We start from the raw sequence: 24,098 nt of genomic DNA, 5'->3' as shown, positions 1-24,098 counted from the left end.
TAGGGATACAAAAAGAAAGACAAAAACACAGTCCCTACTATTTTTTTTTTTTTTTTTTTGCTTTTGAGGGGGGATTGCAGGTCAATTGGGGTTAAGTGGCTTGCCCAAGGTCACACAGCTAGTAAGTGTTAAGTGTCTGAGTTCACATTTGAACTCAGGTCCTCCTGACTCCAGGGCTGGTGCTCTATTCACTTCTCCACCTAGCTGCCTCTGTCCCTACTATTCTAATATAGGAGGGAAAGCATGCAAAAAAAAATTATACATATGAGGTAAATTAAATGTAAATGTGTAAATGAAATGCAGTATCAGAGGGGAAGACATTAGTAGTGGGGATTGAGGGTGAGAAAAGGAAATTGGGAAGGGGTTGTTGAAGAGGTGAGATCTAAGTCAAATCTTGAAAGAAGGCCTGAGTTCAAATCCAGCCTCATATACTAGCTGCATGACCCTGGACAAGTCACTTAACCTCAGTTTGCCTGTTTCCTCATCTGTAAAATGAACAAACCATTCCAATATCTTTGCCAAGAATACCCCAAATGAGGTCATAAATGAGGAAATAAAGAGTTGGACGTGACTGAAACTGACAATGACAACCTGCCTGCCTCTGTTTCCTTGACTGTAAAATGGGGATAATAATAGCACCTACTTCTCAGAATTGTTGTGAAGATCAAATGAAATTGTATATTTAAAGTGCTAGGCTTTGTAAAGCCTAGTACATAATAGGTGCTTAATAAATCCTTGTTTCCTTCTTTCCATCTCTGGGCCTCAGTTTCCTCATCTGTAAAGTAAGAGGGTGTTGGACCAGGTCCCTGTCTAGTTCTGTATTGTTGTGATTTAAAGAAGCTAATGATATTTAAGTGTTTATGTTCCTTTTCAGGATAACAACAATAATAATAGGTGACAGATATAGCACCTTAAGGTTAGTGAAGCTTTATGTACATGATCACAATTGATCCTCACAACAGCTCTTACAGATGAGGAAACTGAGGCCAGAAGCAGTTAGATGACTTGCCCAGGGTCACACATTTCTAAATTATCTACGGGAGCATTTGACTCCAAGTCCAGAGCTTTGCCCTTTTTGCAGGATTCTTGATTCAAGTTGGAGTAGAGTCTGTTTTTCCTTTCATTGTATCCTCAGCATTTGGCACGCTGCCTGGTACATAATAAGCACTTACTAAATGATTGAGCAACTAGGTGGCCCAGTAGATAGAGATCTGGGTCTGGAGTTAGGAAGATCTGTGTTCAAACCCAGCCTTAGATACTAGCTGTGTAACCCCAGGCAATTCACTTACCCCTGTTTGCCTCAATTCCTCATCTGTAAAATTAGCTGGAGAAGGAAAAGGCAAACCACTCCATTTTATTTGCCAAGAAAACCCCAAATGGGGTCATGGGGAGCCAGATATGACTGAATAGCAACAACAAATGCTTATTAACTAATAGACTCACCATACTGCCTTTCACACCTTGTCTCCAGTGTTGTGTTCAGTTCTAGGTGTCATTATTTAAGAACAACATAATAAACCAGAGAGAACCTAGGGAAGGCAATCTGGATGAGGAAGAGCCATGAGTCCCTACTTGTGAACATTAAACGAAGGAAGTGAACATATTTAGCTTGGAGAAGAGAAGACTGGAGGTGGAGGGGAAAGGGTAGGCGGAGCATGAGAGCTGTGTTCAAGTAATGTGAAGGGCTTATTATATGGAGGAGGAATCACATTTGTCCTCAGAAGTCAGGACCAGGAGCAGTAGGGTGGAGTTGCAGAAAGACTGGGGGCTTGATGTTGGGAAAAACTCCTGACAATTAGCTGTTCAAGAGCAGAGTGGTCTGTCTTAAGTGTGTATGGGGAGGGGTCTTCTCCCTCTTTGGAGGTCTCTAAGCAGAAGGCGACTGACCCCTTGTTGACTATGTTAACAGTAAGGATTCCTTTCAAATATAGGTTGGACTAGGTGATTGCTTCTAACTTGAATTTATTGACTCTGAGACCTGGTTTTGCCAGGTCTTATAAATGAGAAAGTAAATTCTTATATACCAATTCTTATAAATAAGAAAAAAGGATAGGTTATCTAAACCAACTCCCTCATTTTGCCACTAAGGAAACTGAAAAGTTTGGAAATGATTTCAAATATCACTTATTGCCTTATTATGGAGTCAATGACCTTAGCCTCCACTCTAGAATATAAACTGTTTGAGAACAAGGTTTATTTTTGTTTTAGTCTATCACAGTGCCTGGCAAATATTAGGCACTTAATGCTTATCAGTGTAGCAGCAAGCACCCCAGTGTTCCCAGGGTGGCTGCCAGCACAGGTTCTTGGATCTGCTTTGATAAAGGAAAGCAACTCAAAATGGGTTAACAAGCTTAATTTAATCAGTCAAATATGTATCGTTTACCTACTTCAGGGGAAAAAGGTCAGCACCCCGAACTTCAAAGTATACAGGCAGAATTATCAAGACAGAAACAGATCAAGTAGACAGCTTTCCAAACTGTCCAGCCATTACATCCATACCAAATCAACATCTGGATTTCAACATCTGGGTTTTTCAAAGGGGGGGGCGCTCTGGACAACGGCTTCTCAGAATCCATATCAAATCACAGAACACTTCTCAAAGTGAGCCCCAAAACAAAGCTACACATCAGGGCTTATATAGCCTTCTCCTGGCTCAGAGAATGTAATAACCTTATTGACTCACCGGCCAATCAAGAAATATCTACTGAAAAACAAGCCTCCCACCCCAGGCTCCAGGTGCACTTTAGCCTAGGGGCAGAGAAGATCTTCAAATTTACATTCCCATTACATTCGGCCCCAAGATCTTTCATGCCCATGGCATGGACAATTTACTTTTGAATTAGCATTAACAATCATAGGTCACATTTGCAAGATACATAACTGAAGTTACCAAAGTGGCCACTGGGCCTTAAACAAACACAAAAGTACATTGCATTACCACTTCAATTCAAAACAAGAGTCCAAATAAAGTTCTCCTGGGGGGGAGGGGGTGTCCTTCCCCTCACACAGCTCCATGCCAGCTTCCAAGTACAGAGAGGGGGCTGGGCAACGAAACCAATAAGGTGGAGTCCTTGGGGGTCCAAGGCACTTCATCCCACCCACCATAGTCACAAGTCCATCCTCCCCCTGGGTCCCAAACTGTGGGATGCAGCCAGGAAACACACTCAGTGCCCCTGCTTTGCTGCTCAGTTCTTATCTTTTCCTGTGGCTGAATTCCGAACTCCTGGGTTCCTTCTCCTCCCGCAGGCGGCAGCCGCTCCTGGCTTCTGCTCAGGTCCCGATGCAGGCAGCTCACCATTCCTGCTCTCAACTCAGCGAAGTCTGCATGCAGGCCATTCCCTCCTGCTCCACGGCTCCACAGAGTCACAGCTACCACAACTGGGAAACAAACAATTATCCCAGTCCCCATACTTTCCTTTTACTCCGCAGATCCTGTTTGTGACGCCATTTTGTAGCAGCAAGCACCCCAGCATTCCCAGTGTGGCTGCCAGCACAGGTTCTTGGATCTGCTTTGATAAAGGAAAGCAATTCAAAATGGGTTAACAAGCTTACTTTAATCAGTCAAATATGTATCGTTTACCTACTTCAGGGGAAAAAGGTCAGCACCCCGAACTTCAAAGTATACAGGCAGAATTATCAAGACATTAACAGATCAAGTAGACAGCTTTCCAAACTGTCCAGCCATCACATCCATACCAAACCAACATCTGGGTTTCAACATCTGGGTTTTTCAAAGGCGGGGGGGGGGCTCTGGACAATGGCTTCCCAGAATCCATATCAAATCACAGAACACTTCTCAAAGTGAGCCCCAAAACAAAGCTACACATCAGGGCTTATATAGCCTTCTCCTGGCTCAGAGAATGTAACAACCTTATTGACTCACTGGCCAATCAAGAAGTATCTACTGAAAAACAAGCCTCCCACCCCAGGCTCCAGGTGCACTTTAGCCTAGGGGCAGGGAAGATCTTCAAATTTACATTCCCATTACAATCAGACAAATAAATGGTCATGACTTAAAAATAATTTTCAAAAATCCTTAGACTCATCAAAATTCTATTTGCCTAACAGAAGTTTTATTGGTTTTACCTGAGTTTACTATTTTAGGAAGTCAGAGTGGTGTAGGGGGAATGACTTCTGGATTTGGAGTCAGAGGATGTCAGGTTCACATCCTGGACCAGTCCCTATGTGACCTTGGAGAAGTTACTTAACCTCTCTAGGACTGTTTTCTTCCCTGTAAAGTAAGGGGATTGTACTAAGTGGTGTCTGAGCTCCCTTCCACCTGTAAATCTATACTCTTGCTTCAAACCCCATCATACTACTTTGGCATCTTATACCACTAACAATTTTAAGTTTAATGATTTAATGGAAAGAGGCTAAATCTGTAAATTAGAAGATGCGGATGCTGGCATTTTAATCTCTCTTTAATTCAGTTTTTTCATCTGAAAATGAATCAATTAATATCTGTTCCCATCTTTAGCTAACAGAAGCAAAGAAGTTTCAAAATGATTTCTGGTTAGCTGGAATTTGGAATAAAAATTCCAGGAAGTTGCTGGAATTCTTCAGCAATATATCTGAATTTCAAAGTGAAAACTTATAGCAAAATTTGAATTACTTGCCTCCTAAAGCAAAGTCGTGTCTTGTGTGAGGGCCTGTTAGTTCACCTTCCATTCATCCTTAAGTTGCTTCTTGCCAGCTAGCTCTGATTGGTTGTGAGAGGAGTTCCTCCCCTTTCTTTAGAATGTTTTGGTAGAACTTCTGTCCCTGCCCCTTTTGTATATGATGTGGTTGCCTCGGAGCATGTGCAGGCACATGCCTCTTTGTCAGCAGTATGAAGATCTTCAGGTCCTTTTTCGGTGTCCCACAGAGAGGGAGCTGGATGTGGAGGTAAGAAGGGACGCTCACATTAAGCTCTGTATTCTTTGGTGTTTTTGTTTTTAAAGAAACGAGATTTACTGCTTTCCAAATCTTGTTTGGTTTCCATAACTGCAACTCCTGCATGTTTTTGTAGGTTTCGCAGGATTCAGGCTGGGAAGGAATCTTAAGAGATCACCTTGGCAAGCACTTTCATTTTACAAATGATCAAAGTCTCAGAGACGTGAACCTACTTGCCCAAGCCCACACAGGTTTTGCTGAGATTGCTTTGAAACTTGGATAGAGTAGTATACTTAATTTGGTTATTACAGATGGCCTCTATTCTGTCTCTTCTCTGCCCTCCCCCCACTCCATTTCATTTAATTGATATAATTCAGAAACTGAAATGAAAAGACCATGTTTAATACTGATTTTAAAGTCCTTAACAGTGGAACAATGTTTCAAGGTTGTGTACTTGTAGAAAGCAGGGTCTGGAATCATGCTAGCCCTTCTTTCTCAGCCCTGTCAATAGAATTTCTAACTAATGGATAAGAGGTAGGATAGGATAATATTAGGTAGGATAAGAATATATATTAGAAAGCATAAAATAATGGTGACATTTTTTATTAACTATACCCTATCAAGGGAACTTGTGCCTTTCTGCGGAGTATATAAACTGTAACCAAGTGAGAGAGAGAATATAATGCTTCTTCATCCTACTGTCTAATTTGCTTTTGACACACAGCTTGTTTCTTATATTTCTTTTCTAATTTTATTTTACTTTTCTTGATGCCTTTAGTTTTTTCTGAAAAATTTTTCTTATTTTTCGTATTTCATTTTTTCCATATTTTTTTCTGAATATATCCCCTCTCTATCTAGAGAAGTCAAACCTTGTAACAGATATCAAAAGGGAAAGAGAAAAAAAATTCAGTCCAGCAAAACTAACCTCTACTTGGATTGTCTGACAATTAGATGCAACATTCCACAAATATAGGCATGAATTTGATGTTTAAAAAATTTAGATTATGTCATTGCTTCCACCACAAGAAACTGTCAGTATAAATAGTCAATGTTTAAATAAGGTTGGGGAGGTGGGTATGGAAGAAGGCAGAATACATATAGATTATTCTTAATGAGGCAAGATAAATTGCACAATTCTTATTTGGGATAATTTTTTTTTTTATCTGGAGCATCCATTTAGAACATATTTTTAGGATACATCTGCAAAGTACAAAAAGGTGTTGAGAGCCTTAACTTGTTTGAAACCAAATACTTTGGGCCATATGTTAATATTATTCATTCTTCACATTATCATCTTGCCAAGTATGTTAGACCTCTCTTTTCAAGTTCTTTTTTTTTTGGCCTTTGTTCAGACCAAAATTGTTCAGACTTGGTGCCAATCTCTTTTTGAGCCTGCTTTAGAAGGCATTTTAACATGATTTCTGTTGGTAGAGGTGACCAAGAAGGTCTTAGAGAATGGCTATCAGCAGTAGCATTAGTAGAATGGATCTGCCTTTTAAAGCAAAACAACAACCCCCCCCCCCTTTTTTTTGGCGGGCAATTGGGTTTAAGTAACTTGCCCAAGGTTACACGGCTAATTTTTTTGTATGTGTGTGGGTGTTAAGTGTCTGAGGCTGGAACTGAACTTGGGTCCTCCTGTCTCAGGGGCCGGCACTTTACTCACTGCACCACCTAGCCGCCTGTTAAACCCCTTTTTTTAAAGGAGGAAAAAAAATGCTTTTCTTCTAATGTCTCCAGTGATAACATTTTAGTTTAGTGAAGGATTTTAGTTTTTAATAGGTTATTTTATCATCCACCCATCCTAGATCATTGGCTTCTGTAATTGGTTAGAGTGTTTTAGGCAAGGTGCTAAAACAGAGGATTTAGCTGTCAATCACTTAGCTGCAGATTTATTCCTACACAGTAATAGTCTAGTGAATTTCTTTGCCTGATGGAAAGTAGCTCTGATTTTAGAGAGAACTATGGAGTTATACCATATTAAGAGCCTTTTAATTGTAGGCTTCTTGATCATTCTAGTAATAAAAGCTTGAGTTTCTTTTAACAAGCCTTAGACTAGGAGATATAGAACTGGCAGGCAAAGTACAAACACACATAAAAAAGTTGGGAAATGAGTTCTTAATTATGTACTTAATCTAGTAGAAGGAAAGGTCAGCAATAATATTGGCCATTTTATGCATCTATGTAAATGACCTCTTTATGGAAATAATCCTTTTGCCATCTTTCTCCTCCTTTTGCCATATGAATTAGATCATTTATTATAACTAATATATGTAGATATCTAAACTTAAACATGTCCGAAAAAGGATTTATTCTCTTTCCTCCTAAACACTATCCAGTCCATCCTTCATTCCAAAGTGATTTTCTGAAAGCATAGGTCTGACTGCCACCCCCAACCCCCTGCCTAATTCAGCAAACTCCAGTAGTTTTCTGTCATCCGCAGGATCAAATAAAACATTCTTTGTTAGATGTTCAAAGCCCTTCATAACCTAGTACAATCTGCTTATACCTTTCTCCCCACCACATACTCTTTGATACAATGGCTTCCTTGCTGTTCCATAAATAAGACCTTCTGTCTCTTGACTCCAGACTTTTCTAAAGCTCTCTCTCACCCATGCCTGGAATACTCTTCCCCTTCATCTCCACTTCCTGACCTACCTCCCTGGCTTCCTTGAAATCCCAGCTAAGAGGAATCCTTCCCCGGCTCCTCTTAATTCTAGTGTCCCTCCTCTATTAATCCTGTATATAGTATCTTCTTCTCTTTTAGACTATGAGCTGCTTGAGGGTAGGGACCATCTTTTGCTTCTTTTTGTATCTCCAGAGCTTAGCACACTGCCAGGTGTGCTGTGTTGTTGTTCACCTGTCTAAATCATAACCAATTTGTGACCCCATTTGGGATTTTCTTGGCAAAGATACTGGAGTGGTTTGCCATTTTCTTTTCCAGCTCACTTTACAGATGAGGAAACTGAGGCAAACAGGGTTAAGTGTAGCCCAGGGTCATGTAGCCAGATTTGAACTCAGGGCCTGCACTCTGTCCATTGTGCCATCTAGCTTCCTTTATTGATGCCTTTTGTTTCTTACAGTCATTTCCCAATATACTGTGTCTTTTCCTCCTCACACTGCCCTTGTTACAAAAAAAAAAAGTTAAATAGATCAACAAAACAACTGTCACCTGACAGCCAATTCAATATTCTGTGTGTATAGTTCTTCCCTTTCTACTCATAGAAGAGAAATGGGGATTGGCTTTGGTCTTTGTAATGAATCTGAGATAGTTAGTCTTGCCTGCCTGACAAGATTTAAGATCTTGAGAACAGGGTCCATATTCTTTTGTTCAGTCAGTCAGTAGGTCTTTATTGTGTATGGACTGTAGGCTAAGTATTGTAGAATATTACAGAGACAATTAGAATATATGTGCCTTTTCTACTGGCAACTTATTATGGTCTGATTTGGGAAATAAGACACCAAAATGTGTAAAGTTAGATAACAGTACAGAAAGTAGGACCACACACAATGTTACTGGATGGTTAATAGTTAATTGCCATGGGAACGTTGCAGACAGAAGATACTAAAAGAGGTCAGAGAAGGGAGAGATTTCATGGAGGAAGCAGTTGAGCTGAGTCTTAAAGCATGGGTAGTATTTGGAGTCACAGAGAAGAGGAAGGCAGATATTGCAATGGGAGAATGGTGTGGGAAAAGCAGAGGATGATGGTCAGGATGCTGAAGTTCATAGTTCATTCTATAGGAAGATAGCTTGAAGGAACTCGATGCATATGTTTTAGGCTAGAGAAGATTCAAGGAGACACTGTAGCTAACAAGAATTTGGAAGGAGAATCTTCAGTGTGGAAGAAGGATCAAGCTTGTCCTGTCTAAACCCAGAGGGCAGAACTAGGAACAGTGGGTAGAGGTCAGGAAAAACACCCTAATAGAATAGAGCTATCCAAAATGGGAATGAATTGCCTCAGAAGGAAGTGAATTCCCTGTCAGTGGAGGCCTTGCAGCAAAAGCTGCTTGATGGCTTACTGGATTGTAGAGGATATTTTTTCTTTTGCATATGTGATGGACTTACTAGATCGCTCTTGAGATCCCTTTCAACTCTGAAATTCATTCAATCTGTGTTCATAGACCCTTATGGCTGTAGTGAGAGGACTCAGAAAGGTGAGTAGTTAGAAAAGATGTGTGTGGGATTTCAGAGTTGCTAGGCAACTGTTCAGTCATTTTCAGTGTCTGACTCTCTGTGACTCCAGGGTTTTCTTGGCAAAGATACTGTTTGCCATTTCTGTCTCCAGCTTATTTTACAGATAAGGAAACTGAGATAAACAGTATTAGATGACTTGCCCAGGGTCACATGGCTAGTAAGTGTCTGAGGCCAAATTTGAACTCACCTCTTCTTGACTCCAGGCCTGTCACTGTGCCATCTAACTCCCCCAATGGCAGTCTAGTCCAACCCATACCTGAATAATGGTTCCTCCTGCAACATAACCAGTAAGTGGCCATGCAGTCCCAGCTTAAAAAGCCTCGAAGGAGAAAGACCTTGTTGTCTCCTGAGGGAACCCATTCCATTTTTGTAAAGTACTAATTGTTATTTAAGAAGTTTTTCTTCTGTCAACTCAGAAGTTGCTTCTTTTCACCTTCTGCACTCTGGGGTCAAATGTTTCGTTTTTCCTCTGTATAACAACCCTTCAAATGTTTGAAAATGACTATCATGTCTTCTTTTTCTTCTCCTCTCCTGGCAAAACATTCCCAGTCCCTTTGACCAATTTGATTTAATTTAAAAAGCATGTATTTGTTAAGGGCTTATCATAACTATTGTTATAAAGGACTTAATTAATGCAGACAGTGGGCTAGGACCCCAGAACGGTTTGTTGGAGACAGATTATGGAGGAATGCCTGGCAAAGGTATTTGGACTTGATCCTGCAGCTCACAGGGAACTACTGGATGGTTTTCATCTACAGACTGACCTGAATAGAATAATGCTTTAGAAAGATCTCTGATGTTGATGTTCAAGAATTGACTGGAATCAATCAACAGGTATTTATTAAGTGTGTGCTATGTGTCAGGTGTCAGGCAACTCTTGTAAGATTATTTGTTTTAAAATCAGTAGCCTAAGTTTTCAGAGGAAAAATTAAAGCTATCTATAGTCATATGAAAAAATGCTCTAAATCACTATTGATTAGAGAGATGCAAATCAAAACAACTCTGAGGTACTATCATACCTGTCAGATTGGCTAACATGGCAAAACAGGAAAATGATAGTGTTGTTGGAGAGGATGTGGGAATGTTGGAACACTAATTCATTGTTGGTGGAGCTGTGAGCTGATCCAGCCATTCTGGAGAGCAATTTGGAGCTATGCCCAAAGGGCTATAAAAAAGTGCATAACCTTTGACCTAGCAACACCACTTCTAGGGCTATATCCCAAAGAAATCATAAAAATGGGAAAAGGATCCACATGTACAAAAATATTTTATAGCAGCTCTCTTTGTGGTGGCCAAGAACTGGAAATCGAAGGGATGCCCATCAATTGGGGAATGGCTAAACAAGTTGTGATATATGAATGTAATAGAATACTATTATACTATAAGAAATGATGAACAGGCAGACTTCAGAGAGACCTGGAAAGACTTATATTAACTGATCCTGAGGGAGGGGAGCAGAACCAGGAGAGCAATGTACACAGTAACAGCCACAGTGTTTAAAGACTGATTTTGATACTTAGCCCTTCTCAGCAATGCAAGGACCTAAAACAATTCCAAAGGACACATGATGAAAAATGCCAGCCATATCCAGAGAAAGAACTATAGAGTCAGAATGTAGAATGAAGCAGACTATTTTCTTTTTTGTTTTTTTTTCTTTCTCAGGTTTTTTTCCCATTTGTTATAATTCTTCTTTGCAAGATGACTAATGTGAAAATGTGTTTAATAGGAATGTATGTGTAGAGCCCATATCAGATTGCAAGCCGTCTTGGAGAGGGAGGGGAGAATGAGGGGGAGAAAAATTAAAACTTATATAAGCAAATGTGAAAACTAAAAATAAATAATTTAATAAGTTGGGGGAAAAAAATAAAAGCAGTAGCCTATCTGTATAGGTAGAAGAGGTTTCCTCACTAGGGATTCCTTATTGCTTTGCAATTGCAGGGCAAGTCTGACATGTACCAAGCAGTGATAAAGGTAACCACAACATAAACAAAAGTTGAGATATTCTCTGCTCTTGAGCTTACATTCTCCCAGGATAAGGAAAAGACTAGAGTCAGGAAGGTAATTGCACCTATAATCTATGTGATCTTGAGTAATAATAATAGGCAATAATTATAATAGCTATTATTATTACATCATTAAAATTCTCTGTTATTAACATCTTTGGTAAATTGAGTCTTCTTGGGCCTCGGTTCTCTTAGATGCAAAGCAAGGGTGTTGTACTAGATGACCTCCAAGGGCCCTTCTCTAGGGTTCTAGATCTCTGATCTTACTGTAGAAGTCTGGGCATGATAATGTAGCTTGAATTGAGGTAGTGGCAGTAGCGATTGAAAGAAAGCAGCTAATATGTGAAACATTTTAGAAGAAAAATTGACAGGATTTGGGAGTTAATGAAGGAAAAAGAGTAAAATATGATTAAGGTCTCAACTCTGGTTACATTACTTATATTTCTCTTGGTGATCCCCTATAGTACCCATCATAGGGTTTAGGTATTCAGCATCTTTAAAATTTCATAAGAACTTAAAAAACATATATATTTCTAATTCACACAGAACATGGGAGCTCAAGTCCTGACCACTAGTGACTAAGCTGTTTTCCTACTACTTGTTGAAGGGTCAAGCCAGAATCCTTTACTTTTGGTGATGTTCAAAGGGCAATAATTGGAAGATCAGCTAAGGTTCTTCAGTTACTTCTTTTGAGGAAAAGCATTTTTGTTTTTTTTTTTGTAATTCCTCTTTTCTGGTACCTCTGGTTAAAATCATGGACTTTGACAGCACATTAGCTGAGGAGAGATTATCCCTCTATCTAAACCTTGGCTAAGTGATAGTACAGTTTCATTAATTTAGAACTAGATGAATGACCAGAGCCAAAGAATTATCATTAATGACTTGATGTCAGCTTGGAGGGAGAGCTCTAGTAGAGTGATCAGGGATCTGTCCTGAAATTTATTATTTTCAATATTTATGCTGTATATAGTTCAGTTGTATGTAGTGGTTCACATGTTGTCTCACCCATTAAACTTGTGAGTTCCTTGAGAGCAGACCTTTTTTTATATATACAAACTTAGCATAGTGTCAGCCAGGTAGTTGCCACTATATAAATGTTTATTGACTAAGTATATCAGTGACTTTTGGATGAAGGTATAGATGGTATGTACTTTGTTAACTATGTTATTAAGTGTGTGCTATGTGTCAGCTGTCTTGAAAGGCTTTAGAATGATGACTTGAAAGCTAGTAAGATGAAGTTTAATAGAGATAATTTAAAGTTCTACATTTGTGAATTTGTTTCTTTTTTACACCCAAGTATTCAATGGGACAGGCATGGCTAGACTATTATGTATATGAGAAACCTGTAGGGGATTTTATTTTTTTTTTATTGGACTGAAAGCTTAATGTTAGTAGTATCTCCTGGCTGCCAGAAAAGACAGTATGATTAAAGCTGCAAAAATAAAATCATAGTGTACAAGACATGGAATAATGTGGCCCTGGCATAGTCTAATGCAGTTGTGGGGAACCTTTGACCTCAGAGCCACATGTAGCCCTCTAGGTCCTCAAGTGTGGCTCTTAGACGGAATCCAAACTTCACAGAACAAATCCCAAAAGATTTGTTCTATAAAACTTGTATTCAGTCAAAAGGCTGTACCCAAGGGCCTAGAAGGCCACATGTATGTAACCTTAAGGTAGTAAGTTCTCCACCCCTGGCTAGTACTTGCCTTTTCAGTGGGTGGGGAGGGGGCTGGAGGGAAGGAGAGAATTTAGAACTGAAAAAAATTTTTTGCAATGTTTAAAAAAAAAATGGTTTTGGTACACTCTGTCTTGATCATTCTGTGTCTGGAGTACTATGTTTAGTTGGAGTTTTTATGATAAGAGAAAGGGCAACCAGGATAGTGAAGGGCTTTGAGTCCTTGTCATATGAAAATTAGGTATGTTTAGTTTAGAGAAGACTTGATTGGGATGGGATATAGTAGCTCTTTTCAAATATCCAAAGAGTTGCCATATGGAAAAGGGATTAGACCTTTCTTCATATATTTGCTAAGAATCTCTAGGGTTTGGGTACCCGTGATTTTGTAGTCCACTAATACTGTAGCAATCCATTTCAGTTTATTAGAATGAAATGGGTCTTGTTTCAATGATACTTTGAACTTAAAGTTCCCTACTCATAAACCACTGCACTTGTCAAAGTGTTAGACTACCCTCGACTGCACAGCTAAACACTCTCTATATGTGTGTATCAGTGAAGCAGCAAGCACCTCATGTCCCCAGGGTAGCTGCCAACACAGGTTCTTAGATCTGCTTTGCTAAAGGAAAGCAATTCAAAATGGGTTAACAAGCTTAACTTTAATCAACAAACAGATCGTTTACCTAGTTCAGGGGAAAAAGGTCAGCACCCTGAACTTCAGAGTATACAGACAGAATTATCAAGACAGAGAAACAGATCAAGCAGACAGGTTTCCAAACTGTCCAACCATTACATCCATACCAAGTCACACTTACCAGAGAGGGAAACATCAACATCTGGGTTTTTCAAAGCCGGGGGCTCTCAAAACAATGGCTGGTCAAATCACACAATACTTTTCAAAGTGAGCCCCAAAACAAAGCCTCATATCAGGGCATATATAGCCTTCTGGCTCAGAGAATGTAACAACCTTCTTGACCTACTGCCCAATCACAAAGTATCTCTTGAAAAACAAGCCTCCCACCACAGGCTCCAGGTGCACTTAAGACTAGGGGCAGGGAAGATCTTAAAAATGTACATTCCCATTACAATCAGATATCAGACCTTCCAGCAAAAGTATCTATGCTGGGGCGGCTAGGTGGCACAGTGAATAGAGTGCCAGCCCTGGAGGAGGAGGACCTGAGTTCAAATTCTGCCTCAGACACTTAACACTTACTAGCCATGTGACCTTGGGCAAGTCACTTAACTCCAATTGCCCTGCCTTCCCCCCTCCAAAAAAAAAGGTATCTATGCCTTCAAACTCATAATAAGAATACACTGCTCCACCTTCCATTTCCTCAACCCATATCATAAGTCAGGGCTTCCTTATCTAAAGGGGACAAATCTTTAGCTCTGCCTACTCCTTGGTCTCTGGTCTAATTGGCATCAGTTCACTGCTCCAACTTAACCATTTTCTAGACACCTATCTGTAGCAGCAAGCACCCCAAGTGTCCTCAGGGTTGCTGCCAGCACAGGTTCTTGGATCTGCTTTGATAAAGGAAAGCAACTCAAAATGGGTTAACAAGCTTACTTTAATCAGTCAAATATGTATCGTTTACCTAGTTCAGGGGAAAAAGGTCAGCACCCCGAACTTCAGAATATACAGACAGAATTATCAAAACAAAAACAGATCAAGTAGACAGATTTCCAAACTGTCCAACCATTACATCCATACCAAACAACATCTGGGTTTCAAAGCCAGGGGGCTCTGGACAACGGCTTTCCAGAGTTTCATCTAATCAAATCACAGAACATTTCTCAAAGTGAGCCCCAAAACAAAGCTACACATCAGGGCTTATATAGCCTTCTCCTGGCTCAGAGAATATAACAACCCTATTGACTCACTGGCCTATCAAGAAGTATCTACTGAAAAACAAGCCTCCCACCCCAGGCTCCAGGTGCACTTTAGCCTAGGGTCAGGGAAGATCTTTAAATTTACATTCCCATTACACTATCTCTGGCTGGCTGTTCACTAGGGGACAGTTCTCTGTCCCTCAGTCCATTTTACCTCACTCTAAATCAGTCCTTAAGAATGATCTCCCTGGGGCAGCTAGGTGGCAGCTAGTAGAGTACTGGCCCTGGAATCAGGTTAAAATCCGACCTCAGACACTTTACACACTTACTAGCTGTGTGAACTTGGGCAAGTCATTTTAACCCCAATTGCCTTGCCTTCCCCCCTACAAAAAACAATCACCATAGTAAAGGAGTGAGGGAGCTAAAGCCAAAGGGACAATAGTGTGAACTCCTTTAAGCCCACAGTTTTTATCTTCTTAAAGATGATCACCATATATTACTCTCCCCAGTAAACCACTTCTCATTAGACCTCTTTGTCTACTCTGGTGCTGTTCACAAAGGTTCTCTTATTCCCTCTCCCTAAGAGAAACTTCCAAGGGAGGGGGATCCTCCCCCTTTCCCCTTCATCCAGTCACCTTCTGCTTCTACTGGACTTTACCTCAACCTTTCCCCATTTTAATGTGGGCCTTAAAACTATGCCAGTGATGCCACAGGCCCCAGAACACCCTGTTACCTCATGGAGTCAATACTTTCCATTCAAATTAGAGGATCTCTGGGTCAGTCTATCCTCCTTCTTCTTGTTACTCTTGTTCTTCCTCTTCCATTCAGCCACGAGAATCTCAGGCAGAAGATGGGTTTGGGATAGGCCTAACTCCTCCCTTTGTTTCACTATCCAGAGTCACAAAGACAAAAGGTCTGTGTTAGGAGGGGTGGCATATCATGGGAAAGTTACATGAAGATTATTATTGGAGAAGTTCCATTTCTCCAAAGAATATTTAAGTCAGCTTCATTTTATTGAGATGATCTATCTCTTGGGCTGTCTAGGATCCTTTGTACCCCCTTCCAGGTCATTCGGCAGCTTCGGCTTCATTTCTTTCTTGGCCTCACAGCTAGCCTCCCCATTGGCCACTTCCCCACCAGACTCCCCACATGGCTCCATCTGAACACTGGGGCCCCAACAGAGTTGGCTTTCTCTTTCTGTCTCTGTTAGCTTCCCTGGTAGGTGACTTGACCCGGGTATCATTTTTCTTAAGTCTAATCATGTGTTTAGGTAGCTTGAAGATACCACCCTTACTAGGATGCTGTGACTGCATGGCTCTAGAGTGTCTTAGACTTCATGGTGCACATCACAATGGTGAATCCTGATGATAAGAAAAGAAGGGAGAAAACATTCCAGGTAGAGATAACAGGCAGAGAGGTGAAAATGAACGAGCTTTCTAAGAATGCGGAGCATGTCAGTGAGACTAGAACCACCAAAACACAAGGAGAAGAAATGCAGTTATTCATGGACCTGAAGTTACATGTGGAGAAAGCCATAGATTGTGGAGCAGGGCAGTGAAATGGTGAAAATGGTTTGAACATTAGCCTGTTCCCAATCTTTTTAAATCTTATTTTTGGTGGGCAGTTGGGGTTAAGTGACTTGCCCAAGGTCACATGGCTAGTTTTTGTGTTAAGTGTCTGAGGTCAAATTTGAACTCAGGTCCTCCTGACTCCAGGGCCTGTGCTCTACTCACTGCGCCATCTAGCAGTCCCTTTAAGTCTTTGGTAGTTTTGAATTTCTCAGCAGATATTAATAGGATCATGATAAAATGGCACTATGAGTTCATGACAACTTTTAGATGAATTTCTATGTTAGTCACAGTAGCACATATATGCATTTGAAAAATACTAATACATATGCATAGGGGATTTTCAGTCTGCAAAAGGTATGCTTGATTATTTGTGGATTTGAATATGTATTCACAGGACATTTGCTAGTGTCATGCTTTTGCTATGGATGGAAGGATGACAATTAAAAAGCATCTATGGGGACCTCCAAAGGGTTGGTTAATGAACCTGATTTTAGCAGTGGTATAGGGAACCACTGTATAGATAACTGGCTCTGGTTTGCTATGACCAGCACTTAGTACTGTGCCTGATTGATCCAGAGAAGATGTGAGGTTGGGTCTCAGTCTGTAATGGGAAAATTTGAGTTTGTTCTTCTAGAATTTTTTGCTTCCCCTCACCCTCTTTGTACTCAATCCAGAGGGTTTTATAAGTCTTGCTATTGCTTGGGGTATTTTTTCACATGCTAATGAGAACTGCTCACAAATGCTAATGAAGATCTTTGGCTTTCTGCTCTGCCAAAAAAGCCAGACAAGTAATTTAAAGAGTTTAAAAGTTAAAAAAAAAAGTTTAAAATTACTGTTCTGGGAAGTCAAAACTAATGGCCAAATCAATAACTTTTTAGTATCACCGATAAAGTGAAAGGTCATTGTAGTTCTTTGATTATCGGTCAGTGTAAACCATTGGCTGCTATTCTAAAACTTAAGTGGAAAAATTGGTTAAAATAAGCCTATGGAAAGCAGTCTAAAAGAAGTCTTTCCTTGCATGATTCATGGGGGGGCGGGGGGAAACATGCTTGGATTTAAGGATAGTCAGTATCACCAGCTACTGCAGCTATTAAATTGCCCTTGCTTCAATCTGATCATCTTAATTACTTTTCTTTTCCAGAAAAAAGGGATTGTGGTTTCGCTTGCGGAAGATACTTCTTTGGTCATTGGCCTTGTACATTGCCATTCCATTCCTTGTAAAACTCTGTCCTGGGATACAGGCTAAGCTGATTTTCTTAAATTTTGGTAAGTGATAACTTTCAAACCTGTCTATTAGGATGTTTTTAGTTTTAATTATAATTGGCATTTATATAGCATCAAAAGGTTGCAAAGGAATCCTTATTTATTTTGAGCCTCACAAAATCCCTGTGGTAAGCATTACAATTGTTCTCATTTTACTAATGAGGAAATTGAGGCTCAGATTAAGTGGATAAGCCCAAGGTTTTACAGCTGGAATCTGAATCCAGGCCTTCAAGGCCAGCACTATATCCAACTTGCTGAGCTGCCTCTTTTGTCTTGTTAAATAGCTTTTTGGGTGGAAGATGGGAAAGTGGTTGTTAAAAAAAAAATCTGCCATTGAATTTTGCTTTCCATTTTGCACATTCATATCCATGAATGAGTCAGACAATAATACATTTTTATTTAGATAGCATTTTGCTATGCATTTAGTTGAAAATACTGATACAAATTTTGTGATTACACATTTAAAATACAGTTTAACATTAGTTATCTTTCCCATGAAAATTTTAACTTAAGGAACTGTTGCTATTCAGTCATTTCTTTTTTTTTTTTATTGTTTTTGGAGCACAATTAGGGTTAAGTGACTTGCCCAAGGTTACACAGCTAGGGTTTTTTTGTGTGTGTGTGTGTTAAGTGTCTGAGGTTGGATTTGAACTCAGGTTCTCCTGACTCCAGGGCCAGTGCTCTATTCACTTCGCCACCTAGCCATCTCCTATTCAGTCACTTCTGATTCTTTATGACCCCACTTGAAGTTTTCTTGGCAAAGATGCTGAGTGGTTTGCCAATTCCTTCTACAACTCATTTCACAGATGAGGAAACTGAGGCAAAAAGAATTAAGTGACTTACCCAGGATCATATAACTAAGAAGTGTCTAAGGCCAGATTTGAACTCAGGTCTTCCTGACTCCAGGCTTGGCATTCTGTATACTGCACCTCTTAGCTGCCCAAGGAATTTTATTTTTGAAACAGCAAGATAATTTCTTGGACATGAAAAATTTTAAATATTCATATTTTGTTTATTTTTTAAGCCTGTAAAATCCTTTGAATTTTTTTTAAAGATAAATGTTTGCATTTTAATTGTGGTAAGCTTATTAATTCAGTTATAGGATATTATATGAAAATTAAAATTCAAGAGTATGAAATACAGTATAGATAAAGTGACTTCTAGGCGCTGTGAATTCTATGCAGAATGCTTATGAATAGCAATATCTAATGAAAGGACAGATGTGACCAGGATTAAGGTACTGTGAGATGCTACCATGGAAGGCATTGAAAACAACAAACTAATTGAAATGCAGATAAGACTTGAAAACAGCTTGGCCTCTATAACTATCTTCTTTCCAGCTTCTTATTATGGTACTGTGCATGAATGAGAAGAATGAGAGTTAACATTCTATGTTGTTTGTTTGTTTTTTGTGGCACTTAGGAATGTGGAGGCTTAGGACATAGGGAAGCTGAGAATAGAGATGAAATAACCCCAAGTAGAAGTAACAGCCAGGATGATAATAATTGAAGAGGTCGAGTGGGTGGGCAGTTTTACAGGAGTGGAGACATGACTTATGAACCCTGGTGTAAGAAATTAAAAATGTAGTATGGTGGGGCGGCCAGGTAGCACAGTGAGTAAGATCACCGGCTCCAGAGTTGGGATGACCTGGGATTGAATCCGAGCTCAGACACTTAGCACCCACCCAGAAACATCTGGCCATGTAACCCTGAGCAAGTTACTTAACCCCAATTGCTTAGGGGCAGCCAGGTGGCTCAGTGAGTAAGAGCACCAGCCCCAGAGTTGGGATGACCTGGGATCGAGTCCGGGCTCAGACACTTAGCACCACACCCAGAAATAACTGGCCGTGTAACCTTAAGCAAGTTACTTAACCCCAATTGCTTAAAAAAAAAAAAGGAGTGTGGAGAAAGGAGGGTGTGAGTCAGGCTGAGAGAAAGGACAGGTGGGTGGATTTATTTGTCTTACCTGAGATAATCTTAGTAGTTCAAGGATCAGCAATTCCTTAGAATATGAAGTAGGGGCACTTTGGGCCTGTAGAAATATAAAATTTCTAGACATTTTGAAGCCACTAGGGGAAAGTACTTTCTGTTAATTTAATAAGTGAAGGATTTATGATTTCACAGATGTGAGGAACATGAACCAGTCTATAACTTAGATTTTTGAGAGTGACCTGAGGTTTGTAGGGGTTAATTGATTTGACCAAGATTCCAGAGCACCACACACACATACACATGTGCATATCTGTGTGTGTGTGTGTATGTGTGTGTGCGTGCATGTGCTGGGGTAGTGGGGAAGATGAATCTAATTACAGCCTTCTGACCCATATACTACGCAACCCATTTCTTGGTGTGAAAGTAATTTTTGATTTTGATTTTAGGAAAAAAAAAAGGGATATTTTGGAGGCAAGCTGAAATATAAAACAAAAAAAAAAATCCTGCTTATAAAGCCCCACAGTCTTTTTGCAGATTTAGCAAAGTAAAAATATGCCCTTCATGATCATAAAATTCTCACACTTAGCATAATTTAAAGATGCAATTTATTCAAATAGTTTCATATTTCAATTCAATTGACTTTCAAATGCTCTTAATTTTTGTCATAACTGGAATAACTGTTGGACTGTAAGCAGGCTGGCATGTCTTAGTGTTCACCAGTTTATGAGACTTAGACAAGCATTTAAACAGAAGAAAGCATTAAAACATGAGAGTAAAACAAATTTTTGTTTAAAGAATGTATGATAACACAGTTAAGGAATACTATGTATTAATTCCATAATGTCTTCTCTTCCAGAGTTAGCTTAACAGTCATTGATCTCTGGAAGATCTTAAGTGGTGAAATAGCTGAATTTGAAGTCAGAGGACATGGGTTCACTTACTACCTGTGTGACTTTGGATAATTCATGTCACTTCTTTGGACCTTGGTTTCTTATTTGTGAAACAGGAGAACTGAACTAAATGACTTTTGAAGTCTCTTCTACTTCTAAATCTAGGATCCAGTGACCTCACCAATAAGGTCACACAGCTGATTTGCCACAAAAGAATTAAACCATGGCTTTAACATATGTAGGTTAATCTAATTTGTTAAAAATAATTTAATATTCTGAATTCTGTTCAAATTTGAACTATTACTCTTTAATAAAGAAGCTTGCCCTTAAAGTGATGACAGAAGATAAAATGAAGCAGAGCTATTAAATTCTTACATTTCTTCTCCTTTCATTGCCAAGGAGAATTACCTTTGGACCTGAAAGGACAGAATAAAAATAAGTAATAGGGAATTAAAGCCCAAGATTAAGTAGGGAAATAATAAGAGAGTTTCTAGCTTGTCTTGATGAGTTCTAGTCATCTGGTCCAGATAAACTACTTTCCAGAACAGCTTTATGCCATTGTAACAGATGCTGTCAGTGATCTTTAAAGAATTGTGGAGAATAGGTGAGGGACTTCAGAACTAGGACAAATGTTCTGATTTTTTTTAATGGAAGAGGGTGCATTCTGTAAATTAATATACATTTTGTTAATATTTTCTGAGATTGCCACCTGAACTAAGAACCTTTCTTTAATCTTCACTGTAGAATTTTGCTTATTTTTTTGAGAATATTATAAATTGTAACCTCAAAATAACTTATGGGAAAGAGATTTTCAAAGGAATGGGGGAACCTTACCCATTTAATTGGAAATTCTTGAAATTAGTTTGATGTAACTAATAAATGGTTTCTGGTAGAATTATACCTATAACACAGAAAAAAAAAATTAGGTCATGGGGCCAGGAAGAACTAGAGTCTCATTTTTCCTTGGATTTCACTTAGGCAAGTCAGGGCAATATATTCATCATTTCTAATCTCTTTGGGGATAAATAGATATTACCATCAAAAAGTCTTCCTGTAATTTGCCCTTTGGAACCTGTTCAGAGGGGTGGAAACTTCCCTGCAGACCTCTAGATCAAAAGACAGCAGGAATCTCTCTCTTCACCCCACATGGCTGCCAAGGTGACTTTTAAGTGCGAGTCTGACATGTTATGTCCCTGTTCAGGTTGCAGTGGCTCCATATTACTTTTAGGATCAAATATAAACTCCACTTTGGTATCCAAAACCCTGTATGACCAGACCCCAATCTGTCTTTCCAAACTCACTTTTCATTACTCCCTTGAAAGTACACAGTGGTCCTGGGCTTCTTATTATTCCTCATGCATAGCTCAGAGTTTAACTTGGACTCTCCCCTCCTATACGAGGCTTTTTCTGATCTACTCAGATTCTTGGCCTTTTCCTCCAAAGTTTATTGCATTTATTTTGCCTCCTTCAGCTAGACTGGACACTTCTTGAGGGCAGGGACTACTTTCCTTGCGTTCTTAGATGCCAGGTGCCTAGAATATGGTAAAGATTAAATACATGGCCGTTGATTGAGGCATTGAAGGAAGAACAGTCTCTTTTCTTCTCTTATAGAAATGGCAGTGTCTCTACAGGAAGAAATTAATATTGTTCTTTTTCTTTTTAATAGCATTTTATTTCTTTCCCTGGTTACGTGTCAAGAAAGCTTTTATCATTCATTTTTACAAGATTTGTTACTTCCAAATTTTCTCCCTCCCCCACTTCCTTCTTCCCCTTCTCTCTTCTGAAAATGGTAGGCAGTTTGATATAGCTTATACATGTGCTGTCATGTAAAAAGTCACATATAAGTCACAGTTGGAAAAGAAAAAGATTTAAAAAAATAAAGTGGAGAAAAACGTGCTTCAGAGTCCATTGCATTCAGAGTCCATCAGTTCTTTATTTGAGTATGGATAGCATTTTCCTTCCTGAGTCCTTTGTACTTATCTTGGATTGTTGTGTTGCTGACAAGAACTGAGTCATTCATGGTCGATCATCACACAATGTTGCTGATACTGTGTACTATTTTTTCCCAGTTCTGCTCATTTTATTTTGTATTGGTTTCTACAAGTCTTTCCAGGATTTTCTGAAACTGCTTCTTTGTTCAGCATTCCTTATTGCATAATAGTATTCTGTTACATTCATGTACCACATCTTGTTCAGCCATTCCCCAACTGACACATCCCTTCAATTTCTAGTATTGTGCCACCACAGCAGGGACTGCTATAAATATTTTTGCACCTGTAGATCCTTTTCCCTTTTTTATGATCTCGTTGGGATACATACCTTAGTAGTGGTATTGCTAGATCAGAGGGTATGCACAGTTTGGTTGCCCTTTGGGCATAGTTCCAAATTGCTCTCCAGAATGGTTGGATCAGTTCACAACTCCACCCACAATGGCATCAGTGTTCTAATTTTCCCACACTAATATTGTTCTTGCATTCTTCAGCTTTTTTTCTGATTTGCTCTCAGAGTATGGAAAATATAGTGGTGTAGTGTCACAAATGGTTTTACATAAAAAGTTCTTCCCAATGTTGAGTTTTTAGAAATAATCTATGTGATATAAAGGATGAGGAGGAGTAGTTTACTGGGTACTTTATTTTATCATTTTATTCATTATAAAACCAAACCATGGTTTAAAAGTTTTCTAATTTCTCAGGGAAAACAACAAAGGTTTCCCCCCCCCCCTGGATTTTTCTATTTTTTTTTTCTCCTAGGCTATAAAATTTTATAGGTTCATAGACTTCAGGTTGGAAGAGATTATCTAGACTAATTCCTTCTCATTGTACAGATGAGGAAATAGCCTCAGAAAGGTAAAGTGATTTATCATAGGTCACTGAGGTAGTTAGGAGCAGCAGTCTTGGGATTAGAACCCAGGTCTTCTTACTCCAAAGTCAGTACTCTTTCCATTGAAGCATCCTGTCACTCTCCCCAAAAACACACCACAAAAGATTAAAATAAAATAAACAGTTATTGATCACCTATACCAGAGGTGTCAAACATGTGGCCTACAACACTCCCAAGTGCATCCTGAACCAGGAAAACTGTTTGGGAAATATTTAGCAAAATAAGTCAAAATACAGTAAAATGTAGATAATACTCCATTTTAAAACTAAGTCAGTATGCAGCCCACAGGGCTATGTATGGATTAGTCACCCCTGTTTCTTTTTGATTTTGACACCACTAACCTAATGTCTACTAGGGGAAGCAAATTGTACTTTCTTTTGTAGGCCTTGGGGAAACTCTTGAAGATTGTTTTGGAGGGGGGTGACATCAAAAACGTACATTTAGAATGTTATAAAATTATGAGTACATGACTGGAGGTGGGGAAGCTAGTTAAGGAAATATGGCTGTAGGCCTGGTGAGAACCTGAACTCGATGGTGCCAGTGGGAGTGTATGGGACAGATGTGAGATAAAGGAGTTGGAAGGGATCTTATTTCTTATCTACCCTCCTTCCCATTATACAAGCAAGGCCCAGAGGCAAAGTGTCTTTGTTGTTTTTCTTCCTTTCTTTTACTTAAAGGCCGTGCTTGCTTCTGCCCTGGTCAGTTCCCATTCACCTAATTTCCTGGTGCCTTCTGTGTCCTGTAGTGATCTAGCCACTTCTCTGATAAATGGTCCTTGCTGTCTGTTCCCTAAGGCCCTTCACACCACAGTCTTGTTAAGTACAAAACAAGGCCCTATCTTGAGGGGTGTTGATTTTCTAATTTTCTTTTGTTGTATTCCTACCTATATATAAGTGATAAAATTACAGGTAGTTGCCTTATGATATAGATATTTGCAGTATTTTGCTCTGAATCTTTGACTTGCTTTGCTAGAAGAGTAATGTTTATAAAATTT

General features: G+C 39.4%; 1 protein-coding gene and 1 long non-coding RNA gene across 4 annotated transcripts in view; one reads left to right on the top strand and one right to left on the bottom strand.

Annotated features, from left to right (window-relative positions):
* ABHD12 (abhydrolase domain containing 12, lysophospholipase) overlaps positions 1-24,098 on the top strand; it is a 159,046-nt gene that overhangs the window by 54,511 nt on the left and 80,437 nt on the right. For 2 of the 3 annotated variants that reach the window (XM_069075544.1, XM_069075541.1), the window contains one exon: positions 17,282-17,406. In XM_069075544.1, the coding sequence (XP_068931645.1) occupies positions 17,282-17,406 (125 nt within the window). Of the gene's footprint in view, positions 1-4,727; positions 4,885-17,281; positions 17,407-24,098 lie in introns of those variants that run through there. The other variant, XM_069075542.1, reaches the window with a different exon arrangement.
* Positions 2,339-4,748, bottom strand: LOC138151951 (uncharacterized). Its single transcript, XR_011165974.1, has 2 exons — positions 4,617-4,748; positions 2,339-3,506 (listed from the first exon to the last, which is right to left on the bottom strand). It is a non-coding gene; the product is annotated as an uncharacterized lncRNA (long non-coding RNA).

The sequence above is a fragment of the Petaurus breviceps genome, unplaced genomic scaffold (assembly GCF_028583685.1).
Source record: "Petaurus breviceps papuanus isolate PSGF00001 unplaced genomic scaffold, PetGlider_PUasm1.0 90919, whole genome shotgun sequence".
NCBI classification, from domain to species: Eukaryota; Metazoa; Chordata; class Mammalia; order Diprotodontia; family Petauridae; genus Petaurus; species Petaurus breviceps.
The sequence above is the reverse complement of the archived record's forward strand: the minus strand, read 5'-3'. Positions and strand labels throughout refer to the sequence as shown.